This window comes from Paramisgurnus dabryanus, chromosome 5 (assembly GCF_030506205.2).
Source record: "Paramisgurnus dabryanus chromosome 5, PD_genome_1.1, whole genome shotgun sequence".
Taxonomy (NCBI): Eukaryota; Metazoa; Chordata; class Actinopteri; order Cypriniformes; family Cobitidae; genus Paramisgurnus; species Paramisgurnus dabryanus.
Window position 1 is genome coordinate 3229244 of NC_133341.1, and position 14694 is coordinate 3243937.

The 14694-nt window shown below is 36.0% G+C and overlaps 1 protein-coding gene across 2 annotated transcripts in view; it reads right to left on the reverse strand.

Annotated features, from left to right (window-relative positions):
• The window catches only part of lysmd3 (LysM, putative peptidoglycan-binding, domain containing 3), a 58105-nt gene extending 44011 nt beyond the window's left edge, over positions 1–14094 (reverse strand). For both annotated transcript variants that reach the window (XR_010543713.2, XM_065284636.2), the window contains exons 1-2: positions 13944–14094; positions 9469–9739 (exon numbers count right to left, since the gene is read on the reverse strand). Coding sequence is in view for 1 of the 2 variants with exons in the window: in XM_065284636.2 (XP_065140708.1) it covers positions 9469–9732 (264 nt within the window). In the remaining variant the exon portion in view is untranslated. The remainder of the gene's footprint in view (positions 1–9468; positions 9740–13943) is intronic.
• Positions 14095–14694: the final 600 nt, after the last annotated feature.

Sequence of the window (14694 nt, forward strand, 5' to 3'; positions counted from 1 at the left end):
AAAAATTACAATGGTGTTTAAGTGGAGAAATCCAACTTAAATTGATCATCTTGTTCAGGCTTGATCATCAAAGTGTTTGCAAACTTTATTATTTTCTTATAAACAGCTTGTCAGAGAAATCAAAATGATATGATTCATCATCTTAATTTCTTAAATAGCACTACGTTTGTCTATTTCAGTAACATGTTAAAAACTTAATCAAGATGGTGCAAAGTCGTGTAAAATAAATGTATGTACTTATTTGTAATATTGTTAAACATTTCTTGAAGCAAATTTAAATGAATATATTTAAATACTAATATAATTCAAATATCTTCATGATGCATGAATGTATGGTGTCACATGCTGCTGTGAATGTACCATTGCCAGCTTTCTATTGGCTGATTCAGAGGTTAAGGGCGGCCATTTTAGGTTGAAATCATTGTAGTCCTCAGTTTGCAGCACTTAAGAATGAGTCTTACACTTTACTGAAAGTTGCTTTCAGCCTCTTTATAAATGTCTCCTACTCTCAGACTGGTCCAATATTTTAATTTAAATTAGCTTTTTGCTTCACGAAATGTTTAACAATATTACAAATATAAATACATGCATTTATTTTACACGATTTTGCACCATTTTGATTAAGTTTCAATATGTTAATGAAATATACAAACATAATACTATTAAAAAATTACAGTAAGATCACATCATTTTGATTTTACTCACAAGCTGTTTATAAAGAAAAGACTTACGTTTACAAACACTTAATTAGATAAAAAATACTTTGATGATCAAGCCTGAACAAGATGATCAAGTTTAGTTGGATTTCTCAACTTAAACACAATTGTCATTTTTGCCATCTTTGTCACTTTCACATTTGGCTTGTTCACTGCCAACACTGCTAACATTATGTTTTGGGTCAGGGTTGTATACTCTATTAATATCACTTTATATGTAATGGTGTCACTGCAAGGATACTTTACATTTTTATGGTAGATTTTATTAACATTTTATGGTATTTTATTTATCTATCATAAACTGTAAAATGTAAAAGCCGCTATACTTAAAAACTTACTTGAATTGGTAACACCTAATATTTAAAGTGTAACTAAACCCCTGGTCAGAGCCTGACTCCACCCACTGGCAATATTTGAAAAATGCAAGAAAAGTGGGCAGATCCCAATGGAGATAGAGGGGATGAACTAAGTGTGTGGTGAGATCAAGGGCGTGGTGAGCTTGAACCTGCTTACATCACGAGTAATTTTTTTACCCAACATCAAACCAGTTCAACCTGAAGAGGGCAGCACTCAGACGTTTTTACACCATATATTAAAGTATTGAAACACTTTGTATCCAAATGTCAAAAAACTTACTAAAATCAATGAACAGCACTAATAAAGCCCCATTCTTACAGATCATTAACTAAAAAATTGATTGGTTTAGGGTTTAGTTACTCTTTAAACATTTTTAACTTTATTTCATATAACTCTTTCGCCGCCATTGACGAGATATCTCATCAATCAAGAGAAAACACTTCCCTGCCAATGACGAGATTTTCCGTCTTTCCGCAATACCGCTATTATCCACCTTCCGCAACTTTTTAAACCCGTAAGTATTGCCCTATGGCAAGCAGCTGCATGTCCGTGTCTGTTTTAAAGATCGCTCTGAATGGGATCTCTATGAAAAGTCCGTCACAAAAATGGAATTATCTCTGCTTTTTGCTCAAAATGTGGTGTTTTTGCAGAAGCCTACCCATATTCAAAAGCTGATTACAAAAGAACCACTGAAGGTAGGATGAAACGTTTTTTTTTTGTTTGAAAGCAGAGGGTCTGTTCTTTCATTTGGTGTATTGATTAAAGAAGAACATTTGCTGGAAGGCATTAAACTTTGGTGAAAATCAAGAAAAACGCTGGCGCTGGCTGGCAACTTTTTTTAAAAACGCTGCCGGTGAAAGAGTTAAACTGAGAAATTTAAGTTGAAAAAACAAAGTTTTTAGGCATTATCAATAATTTGATCCAACTTTAACTTTTTACAGTGTTTTTTATTCAAATGTATATACATTTAGTCTAAAGTATATATAAAGTATATACAATTGCTGTCTTGATAATCCCATAAAAAGCAGTGAATGTGCTTTCAGGAGAGTTAGTAGATTAGCATGGGAGGATATGAACTTGAAAAGAGGAATGTACTGACGCCTTTCCGCGGTTAAAACAACATTCCTTCTTATGGTCATTCATGTTAATTTGATGCTATAAATTAACTAGAAGGAAGAGATGATTTGAAAGGTGAGACTTTGTTTAATATGTTTAATCTCAAAAGTAACCGAAAAGTAACCTGGTCTGTCCTGTATGTCAGCGCGTTGTCAGTATCTGCTCCGCTCTGTATTTAAAACTGCGTGAGAACATGGTGGGGCGTATAACACAGACTGTTAACAATTGTTTTAAATAGTATTTAAAAATTCTTTATGATAAAAATGTTTTTTTAAATATTTTAATAACACGGTTTTGCCGGTTATAGAGTTCTAATGACGGTGTTCAACTATAACCGTCGGTCTCACGGTTATATAATGACCGTCACAGCCCTACGGCTAACGCATGCTCACTTACGGTTTTGCTATAACCCGGTTAGTTTACATAAATGCTTAAATGAGTGTAAAATGTTAGTTTTAATCGTCATTGTTATTGCCTGGATTAATGATGAATGATGTGTATTGATGTTGACAATGTCTTCTCAGTAAATCATGTTAGCACAAGGTCAATACATGTTGCACTATTGTTGGTCTGTGCCACTAATCTGTGGTCTGTGCGACTGATCTGTGATCTGTGCAAAGACACTTTGTCAGTTGACCAATCAGAGCAGAGTAGGCTACTGAAAGGTGGGGTTTAGGCAGACTTGAGTCGTTGAACGGCTTCACACGAATTGTTTGGGGATCTCTGAGAAATGGGGAAATTTTAAATTTATATTTTGAGACAATTACAGTGTTTTTTGACCTTGCATGCATTTAAACCTGTTGTCCGGGACTTATAAACAGTGATAGGATGCTTAAAAATTGTCATCTTACTGGCTCTTTAATATTTCATGTTATATTAATTCCTATCTACTGTCTAACATGTATTTATTTTTAAAATTTTCTGCTCTGCAACAATATTTTTTTTTTCAAAAGTGCTATAGAAATACATTTGAATTAAAGTAATTCTAACACATTCTTTGTTGTAAAGTGCATGTTCTCCACCTCTCTGCTGCCCTCTTGTTACTCTTAACTAGGTTAAGAGACCTTAATTAATATTTTAGGAGCTGAGACCTAGTCTTAACACTTAGGAGGCTTTATCAATCAAACTTATTCTTAAGTCTAGGAATCAGAGTAAAATGACGTCATTCTTAGAATTTTGACACACTTAAGACAAAAATTTTCCTCTGAGCGGCAGGTGTAAACGTGATATGTCTTTCTCATCCACTTGTGGTCCGATCAACGAAAACACATCTTAATACCAAGTGTAAACAGCCCCTAAATGTTTAAATGGCCTTGCCCCCCCCATACCTTTCTGATTTGTAGAGTAAACACCACCTGCTGAGAAGTCTTAGATCTGCCAATCAGAACTTGCTAACTGTTCCAAAGTCAAAACTAAAATCCAGGGGTGATCAAGCTTTTGTTATAGCCGCACCTAAACTTTGGAATAGTTTACCTATCAATATTAAAACCATACCAACTTTGCATAGTTTTAACTGTAATTGTGACATGGTTGTCAAGTATGCCAGCGGTTCTCAACATTATTCCTGGAGGCCCACTGCTCTGCACATTTTGTATGTCTCCATTATTTAACACACCTGATTCAAATCACTAGCTTATTAGTAGAGATCCCTATGAACTGAACTTACTCTGTCAGATGAGAGAGATACGTTTTCTCCAGGAACATAGTTGAAAAGCATCACCGCACTTTTTTATATTTTCATTCTTTTAATTTATTTATTTTGCTGGTGTTATAGAAGTGCATATGGTGTATGATATGAACTATGCACAAAAGTCATTGTTAATCATAATTTACTGCCTTCCATCTTGTGTTTCCAGAAAAAAAACAGCTTTCAGCACAAGGGCGAGGGACAGTCCGTTAAACGTATATAGGGGTTTATTATGTGCGCGTGTCTGATTATTGTTATTTAATTACTAAGTTTCAGTACTTGGTGTCTACAGAAAATGTTTAATTAAATACACACATATACTGTCACAGCCGCAACCTTCTTAAACATGAAGCTATTATTTAAGCGCGTCATGCTCTGATATTTCTTGCATGCGATGGAATGGCATCAGCTCACTCACTGCGCGTATAACAAAATCTCAAGTGCAAGGAAATCTTAGAGCCACGCGCATTGCGCATAAGTTCAGCTGCAAGAAGGTGTCCGTGCAGCACGAAATGCCCGTTGGTGATGATAATAATAGCATAATAATTATTTAAAACTATAATGCGCAAAAAGGCCAACTCTCGTTTTGAAGACTGTAGACACCCGTATGTCTGACTATCGTTGCGAGGAAATGCCACTATCTAAAGTCGCATCTTAAAATCAACTATCAATTTGCATTTGTCAGGCTTGGGAGCACCACACATACCTTAGCAAAGCATAAAGCTTTAAGGGCTTTAAGGGCGATTTATAGTCGTGCGTAGGTCCTACGGCGTAGCAGCGACGGCGTAGGTTCCGCGTCGGTTTTCATTTATACCTGTGCGTCGCCGTCCGCATCAACGTGCAAACACACGCGAAACCGCTGGTTGGCAGTAATCACGCGTGTAACCACAGTAGCAGCAGAAGTCGTCCCAGAAGAAGAAGCTAAGCAAGTAAACCCACAAATGAAGAAGAAATAGCAACTTGTTGTGTATAATTTGAGAAGACCAGCAATGATGGAAGTAAATAAACAGCGACTTATGTTGCAGTTTGAGTTAAATCACTCCTCAACTTGGCTCATCTTTGTTTTCACCGTCTCAAACGGAAATACCTATGACGCAGTTTTTTTACCTGACGGGAGGGGTTCTGGTGGACCAATCACAGCGCTTACGGTCCGCGTGGAGCCGACGCGCTGTTAGAAATTTTGTGAGGTGCGCGTCAGGCTACGCAGAGCTACGCACAGGCTACGGATAGCCTACGCCTTAGCTACGCCGTAGGACCTACACACGACTATAAATCGCCCTTAAGTTTATACTTGCCGCGTCCGCACGGGCGCGTTGGTGCGCGCGGCAAAAATGACGTCAACGCGTAGTGGGCGGTCGTGCGCGTTGGGTGTGCGAGACCTCATTTCGCGTGGCAGTGTGCACGGCATTTTTTGTAACTTTCCGCGCGGCTCCGCATCCGAAAATGAAACCTCTTTGATCAATCCAAGCAAAACAATGTATATATTTATCTGACACTCTGTAAGTAAAGTATGGAAACTTTGCAATTTAAAACACGAATTCTTTTACATGATTCAGAATGTTTGGCTTATATTTGTATTGAATGAACCACTAGACGAGGAATAAAATACAAACCTTAAGATATCTGTACTGTTTGTTTAGTAAAAAACGTTAATGAAATGATAATGTTTAATAAAGACAAATTTAAAAGATTTTTGTTTTATTCATGTTCTCATATTTATATATCAAACTCTGATGTTAAAAGCACCAGGGCTGTTCCAGCGGACGACTTCTTCTATCCTCTTCTTTATGTTTGTTTTTGACTTTATTGCTCGCGTCGCCCCCTGGTGGTTCAAAAAATAGTGCAACAGCGAGCGCGTCAACTATAAACGCCTCGTCCGTTTGGTGAGACGCGCGCGCGATCCGCGGAGGCTTGGGTTGCGGACCAAAGCGCGAGTATAAACAAAGCTTAAAACTTCAGCCCAGCAGCGACAGTTGGAAATCTCCAAGACTTTTGTGAGAGGAGCGAAGTACCAAAGGGACAGCAGTTTGGTGGCATTACTGCACTACTTTCAAATGGTAATATTTAATTAATATATATTTAAACTTTATAGGTCGTGTTCAAAAGTTTTGCAAGACAGGCTGCATCAAGCTATGTTTATAATCGACGCGTCCGCACGGGCGCGTTGGTGCGCGCGGCAAAAATGACGTCAACGCGGAGTGGGCGGTCGCGCGCGTTGTGTGCGCGAGATCCCATTTCGCGTGGCGCTGTGCACGGCATTTTTTTGTAACTTTCCGCGCGGCTCCGCATCCGAAAATGACCGAACTCGAAGCGATTCTGTCCGAGCAGGCAAGCCTGTGACGTATCTCTTTGATCAATCCAAGCAAAACAATATATATATATATATCTGACACTCTGTAAGTAAAGTATGGAAACTTTGCAGTTTAAGCACAAATTCTTTTACATGATTCAGAATGTTTGGCTTATATTTCTATTGAATTAACCTCTAGATGAGGAATAAAATACAAACCTTAAGATATCTGTACTGTTTGTTTAGTAAAAAACTTTAATGAAATGATGTTTAATAAAGACATATTTAAAAGATTGTTGTTTTATTCATGTTCTCATATTTATATATCAAACTCTGATGTTAAAAGCACCAGGATTGTTCCAGCGGACGACTTCTTCTATCCTCTTCTTTGAGTTTGTTTTTGACTTTATTGCTCGCGTCGCCCCCTGGTGGTTCAAAAAATAGTGCAACAGCGAGCGCGTCAACTATAAACGCCTCGTCCGTTTGGCGAGGCTTGCGTTGCGGACCAAAGCGCGAGTATAAAAGCTTCACCCTTTAGCGCGCGACCGCGCGTAGATGATAGGAGAAGCAGATGAGGGCGCGTGTGCGAGATATCGCAGGCAGATCATGCGTGGCTTCAAGTTCGGTCTATGTTTTCACTCCAAGAGGTCAAAAAGAATAGTTTCATAATGTGATGCTAGCTTTGTTCAATAAACGAGCTGACATCTCAGCGTACAGGAATTCAAGATCCAACCTGAAGTGGTAAGTGACACATATCTATTTGAACACTATGTGACACACTGTTCGAGTTTTTTTTGCCATATGCACTCTTGTGCAAGCGACGACAAAACCTAGTGTAAGTTAAACCATACAAACAGCACATTCACATCTGCACATTTCCATATCATTTCCACACAACTAAACAAACTGAACAGCATAATGTAAGGACGTCACTAATGTGTAGAAAATACATTCAAATAAAAACGGGATTGTATTTTATTTAAATCCTTCGTAAAAAATGAATGAATAAAAATAAGAGAATAAAGTTTGATTTTAAAGAAACATGTATTATATATTATAATAAATGTAGAGTTGATTTGCACAAACAGATAAGTTCCATATGAAATTCTAAAATAATCATTTTTATTAAGCTCCTGTTTATGTTCAGTAATTGCACTTTAATGGCAATGAAAATAACCTATTCATATAAAAACATGAAATGAAGTAGTCTGAAATTCAGTGCTTTTGCGCTACTTCTTTATCAGATCGGAAGTAACGAGTAACTTACTACTTGAGTAGTTTTTTCATCTAATACTTTTTTACTCTTACTCAGGTAAATAATTAGATTTGATACTTTTACTTTTACTGGAGTACATTTTTGTATAATTACTTGTACTTTCACTTGAGTACAGATTTTGGGTACTCTACCCACCTCTGTTTGTAACCCATTTTATTGTACAATAAATTATTTAACGTTTCAACCAGTTGCGTTTGGAGGAGTTCATTATATCCACAGAGTGCTACCCGAAAAACACTCTAAAAATGTCTAAAGAAATTGGAATCAAGGTTCTGCACAACTTACCAGAAACAATGTTAAGCTCTTCATGTTTTTTCTATTTTTTTTAGGTTTCCATTCTATTAAATGTATTGTAAAAAAACTGTTTATAAACGATGACAAAAAAAATCTATAATTCCTATTACATTCAAAACATATATAAAACCAAAAAAATAGCATATGGAAAAACATTATTTCATGTTGTTACTGCTAATATAATTTGCTGTTTTAATAATAAAGAAGAGTACTGTTTTCCGAAGATTTCCCGTGGGGGGGGGGGGGTACTTTTGTGTGGTTAACCACATAACCGTGTAATTTGATGATGATTCACCGCGGTAAGAAAAAAATCCTAACCATCACAGCCCTATATGCAACACATACTTGGAATGTGATTTCTGCATTTAACACATCCCTGTGAGTAATGAACACACACACACACACACCTGGATCAGTGGCCAGCTATCCCTAGAGTGCCCGGGGAGCAATTGGTGTCAAGAGCATCTCAGTCGCAACCTGCAGGGTCCGCCAACTCTCGTATTACAAGCCCAAATCTCTAACCACTAAGCTACGACTATTTGATTTTTATCTAATCTTAACGCCATTCCAGCATCTATGGTTATATTCATGGCAAACCGTTTAGTCCATAGATGGATCTATACAAGTTAATCCGTACACGCTTTAGTGAAAGGGCAATTTGCCATCTCAATTCACCTAACCTGCATGTGGGAGGACACCAGAGTAAACCCACAGTGACAGAGGAAGAACATAGCCTGACTACCTCAGACTTCATACTTCAATTTCAGTTCGCTCCTGTACTCAGTCTGAGAAATCAAACCTTCTCCCAGTTTTCCTCCGGCTTTTCCTGGCATTTTCCAACTGAAGCCCGAACAAGAAAAGTGTTTGTTAAACATTTTGAATGGAGGTGATGATGTGGCCCTACTCCTGACAGGTTTTGGGAAAAGTTTAATTTATCAAGGAGAGAACTGGGGAGGAGTTTTAGAGGGTGTATCTCGGTCGCTTTTATCTGTCGAGCTTGAACTTGCACCATTTTAATCAGTAAGAGTCTCCTTTCTTTTCCAGTCTTTAAATATTGCCATGTCATACTGTAATCTTGCAATTACGTTGCAGCATTTCCAACAGACTCGAAATGAAAAAAAGAGCTGTGTTTGACAGAACTGGTGCAGCTGAGCCGGCGTATAACACACATCATAACCAAACGTTATGTGATTGGCTTAGGTTTACACTAATGATTTTGACTTCAGACAAGTGCCCCCCCCACGAGAAAGTAAAGGCTTGTCAATTATGCCCTGCCAGACTCTGTATACAAAGAAAATCGAAGTAGCAGAGGATGGTGTTACCAGGCTAGGGAGAACATGCAAACTGAGGACATTGTTGCTGTGAGGCAAGAGTGCAATCCACTGAGCCAACCTAAGTAGATTTAAAACTCACTCTTTACTACAACCTATGACTTTTGATGTCTTTTGTTGTTCTTGTTGATGTTAAAACTTTGTAAACACATTAGTCAACTGTGGTTGTTTTAAATTGTGCTTTACAAATAAATTGAGTTTAAGATTTTTACACTGAGACTTTTTCTATATATGTTCTCTTATGTTTTGTGTTATAAAATATTGCTTTTTATAATGAAAACTTTTATTTACTTTACAGCTAAAACAACTTTCTGATATTAATGGTATACAATATAAAATGGGTCATCATGATATAAGAATTTGTTCCAAATAAATTACAAAAAAATTGCAAATAGACTTACTGTGCAGAAATACTGCAGAGAAATGCTGATAAGAGTATCTCCCTCTTTAATGTCCCTTATCAAGTACACAATATCATCCTTCCGATCTGTAGATGTGCTCCTGCGATGCCGCTCCTTCCCCCTGGAACGAAGTTCAAACGTCTCACCATCCTCCTCTGAATATTCAGTCTCCGAGTTGTTCCCAAAAGTATACATGTAACCGCCTGTGGGTGGCTGCACTGTCGTTGTAAACTGGAAACTATTGTGGTGGCTCCTTCCTGTCATTTTATTACTTTGAAAACAAGGTATACCATAAGTCAATTGTTATTTTTTTAAAATGGCACAAAATGTACTGTGTTCAAATGCTTAGAGGCCATCAGATTATTTGAACTGCAAGTATAACTTTGTTGCAGAGGTGTAAAGTACTCGAGTAAATGTACTTCGTTACTGTACTTAAGTATTTTTTGGGCTACTTTGTACTTGTACTGAGTATCAAAAATATAGGCAACTTTTACTCTCTACTCAATTACCTAATTGATTGGGTATTTGTACTCTTTACTCCACTACATTTGAAATAACACTTAACGTTACTCGCTACATTGTTTATTCGTCAAATAAAAACGAGACGAAAGTGTCAGAGAGTGATGATGGATAGAATCTGTGGTCGCGAGGTGTTACACGCACACACACAACTGAGCGACTTCATTTGGCGCTGCGCAGAGCAATCGTATGAAATCAAAGTACTGCGAGAGCGAATCAAATGCATATGGAGAAGTCTGGTCTCGCGGTACTTTGATGTCAAACGCTGAATGGCTTGCGTTGAGCCACCGTAGCGGGACATCTGCGTGCTGCGTATGTCATAAACTGTAGAGAAAAGTTCGCGTCTGGACTGAAAGAAGAGATAAAGAGCAAACATATGGATGCATATCACATTTGCTTCAGTCAAGGGACCCTTTGTTAAACATGTGATGCTACAATCAAAACAAAAGTGATGCGCGATTGCAGGAGGGTCATCCCGCAACTCAAACGCAAGCACAATTGTTTGTATACTCTGATGCTACTTTATCAGCTAACCTGAGTTACATAACTTGATATAACTTACTATATAAGCCAAAATAAACCAGAGAGGTGCTGTACTGATTGCCCAAGTAACTTAAGTACATTATAAGATTGATAATAAGTGTACAATTTCACTGTCCTCACATTTAATCAAGTATGCTGTAATGTATTTACTGTAAAGAGGGATGCATGACGGAAGAAATGTAGTGCACTTTAGGCATGGGCCGATTACCGGCTTCAAGGTATAACGAGGTTTTAAACAGTCAAGGTTTCAAAACCACTGAAATATTCTGTGATACCGTCTCCAAGGTATGAGCTGTGTTTATACAAAATTCATTAAATCATTAAGTCATGTGACTGATTTGATGTTTACATTTAATATACATTACAAAAAAATTATATATTTTTTGAAAGCATATTATAATTTAAAGGCTTTATTTTTACCTGGCATTTAAAAAATAACACATTTTAGTGTTGCAATGGCAAAACCGTAACACCGTGAAACCGTGGTATTTTTGCTAAAGGTTATCATACCGCCAGAATCTTATACCGGCCCATGCCTAGTGCACTTAATGTGAGATAGTGGTGTTACGTACTACATGTGTTTACAATTAATCTTTCAAATGAACAACTTCACGTTTTTAATATGAATTATCATATATCTGTTGGTGTAATTTTAGTTTACTGGATTTTTTTAAAATATTAAAATTATATCTTTTTTAGGATAGGCCTATATAAGAATATTTGGTAACACTTTACAATAAGGTTCATTAGTTAACAGTAGTTAATGTATTAACCAACTTGAACAAACCATGAGCAATACATTTGTTACATTATTTATTCATCTTTGTTAATGTTAGTTAATAAAAATTGAAGCTTTAATTGTTTGTTCATGTTAGTTCAGAGTGCATTAACTAATGTTAACAAGATTTAAATAAAGTATTAGTAATTGTTGAAATTAACATTAACAAAGATGAATAAATGCTGTATAAGTGCAGTTCATTATTAGTTCATGTTAACTAATGTAGCTAACTAATGTTAACTAATGAACCTTATTGTAAAGTGTTACCATATATTTATATCACAAAGTTAGGCTATATATTTTTCAGCATGGCACATTTAAATTTTATTTAGATTTCTAGACCAAAATCTCATGGCATTTAGTTGAATAAAATTAGACTAAAGCTAAATCAATTCAGATGACAAAAATATGACTAAAACTAAATTACATTTTAGTCAAAAGACTATGACTATGTTTAATCTGTGTTTGTTCTGCCAGGTCAAAATTTTGAGGTGTTTGATTTCTTTTCTATATTAGGAAATAAAACCTCATAAATAAACTTTCTTAGTTTTCACTGCCCAGACCTACAATGTCTCTTTGTGTTGAGGACTAGTGCATCTTTGAGCCAACATTCAGTACGAGTAAAAATACTTGAGTACTTTTAAATTGGGTTACTTTAATACTTTTACTCAAGTCATATTTAAATTGGTGACTTGTAACTTGTAGTGGAGTAATTTTTACAGTAAGGAATTTGTACTTTTACTCAAGTATGGCTTTCAGCTACTCTTTACACCTCTGCTTTGTTGTAGCTCAGATAATATTATGATATGGAGCTAACAACATCAAAGTAAGGGATTTGATCCAAGGTATTCAAATGTGTTTAGAATTGATTAGAATAAAAGCCGGTGGCCATGGCAAAGTCACTACACTAAGGTGACCAGACGTCCCCGTTTTCCGGGGACAGTCCCGTTTTTTGGTGTTCTGTCCCCGACTAAAGCTGTCCCCGGAAATGTCCCCGTTTTACAACATGTCCAAAACAACCAGCAAATACACTGAAAAACCCGATCAACATAGCGTTTGTAGTACCAGACCGGAGCAATCATGTAATGATTATTTTCACCAGCAGAGGGGGCCGAAAGCTACGTTTTACTTGCACAGGCCACTGATTTAGCGATGAAGAATTTACTACGAGACACACGAGAAAGCGTCATTATCATCAATCAAGTTATCATAAGATATGTAAACAGTTAAAGTTATTGGGGCTTAAGGTACTAAATACTCATGTTAAATTAAAGTAATAAACCAATGAAGTGAACTAATCACAGTATGTTACAGAGCATTTGTTTTGTGTAGGCTAAATAAGTTTACATTTTGCACTATTCCTTCCATTTACAATGTTATGAAATCAGCTGAAGTAGTACCTTACAAGTCATTTTTGATGGGGTATGTCTCTTTTGTAAAAAACGGGAAAAAAATAGATTTTTAGGATACAGAAATTGTTCAATTAATTGAATTAGACACACTGCAAAAAATGACTCTCTTATAAGTATTTTTCTCTTGTTTTCAGTACAAATATAAAAAAAATTTTTAAGTCAAGATGCATTTTCTTGATGGGCAAAATGACCTTAGAATATAAGTCTAATTTTTAGACCAAAATATCAAATTTGTGCTTAAAACAAGCAAACCCAATCTACCACTACTTAATTCAAGAAAAATATTTTTTGCATGTTTTAAGCACAAATTCACTTAAATTTATTTTTTGTCTTAAAGCTAGATTTTTCTTAGGGGATTTTGCTTATCAAGAAAATGCATCTTGATTTAAGATTTTTTTAGATATTTGTACTGAAAATAAGAGAAAAATACAATTAAGTAAGAAGTCATTTTATGCAGTGAACCCACAACAATAAAAAGAAGAAAACTTTCAAAAAACATTTTGTCCCCATTTTTTAATTCATAGATAACAACAAATGAGATTTTAATGATATTTTGACCATTTAACTAGGAAATGTCCCCGGTTTTCATTTAAAAAATCTGGTCACCTTACACTACACTTAACCTTACACTTAACATGCGCCCCATTGGCTGATGTTGACCGAAGCTATTTTTAGGGTATTCCTTATTTATCTTAGAAGATGTAAAAATATTAACTAGTGTCTCCAGTGAACTCTATTTCTGGCTCGAGCGAGCTATTATAGCTGCCTAGCAGCTAACGTTAGCTACATTTTTTGAACTTGTAAACATGACTTCATTAGGCAATTGTGCACCCAAACACAGCAAATACATACTGACCAAATAGATTTAGTAACGCAATATAAACGCCTTTCCGGTGTGGTTATGGTGTAAACATTTAGGAAAGTAACTTACATACATTAGCTCATTAGCTCAGTTAGCATGTTAGTCTAGCCGGTGTTAAACAACACGACACTATCGCCGTCTGGGAAAAATATAGTGTATTCGTAAAATACATTCATTCATATTAACACATATTACTATATATTAAATTGTGTGTACTGTCTTTAACGTTATAACTTCAAACAGCTCACCAGGTCAGTGCTATTGATGTTAACCAAATCTAATATCAACATGGTCGGTTTTATACAAATATAAAAACAAGAGAACTCATCAACATTCTTCTTATCATATAATTGCGACTTACCTGAAAAATCGAGGATGTTTTGTTTAGTGATTATGCCATTTTTTTACTTTCCTCTATTGGCGAGAGAGAGAGAGAGAGAGAGAGAGAGAGAGAGAGAGAGAGAGAGAGAGAGAGAGAGAGAGAGAGAGAGAGAGAGAGAGAGAGAGAGAGAGAGAGAGAGAGAGAGAGAGAGAGAGAGAGAGAGAGAGAGAGAGAGAGATGCCACGTCAACCAAGAGCAAAACCTCGATGCAAAATTCTCTCTACAAAGTCTTACGTCACAGTTTCTTAAAGATTTTTTTTACATCCATTCAAGCACTGTTTTATTTTTAACCTTACTGTAGAAATACAACCTGTATAGCCTATAAACCTGTAAAAACATATAACTATATAACCTTTCTGCATCACAGGCAATCTGAAAAATAAAATAAAATTATATGCATTTAGATACAACATTTTGGGTCCCTTGTGTATCAATTATTATTGTAACATACAATTAATACAATTTTAATTAAAGTTGCCATAGTAACCAGGTTTTAACTATTTTAAGTTTGTTTTATGAAAAAAATCCACAGGCAATAGATAATAATAAGCCAGACTAACCATTTTTTTTACCGAAACAGCCCTCAGGATGTAGTATTTTTAGTTAACTTATTAAGACAATCAAAAATAATTTAGAAAAACTTTGAATTGGACTAGTCTTTAAATAAAAGATTAGACATCGGGAAAGGCCTATTCACATTGTTATGATCTCCGTTTCTCAAAATGACAAA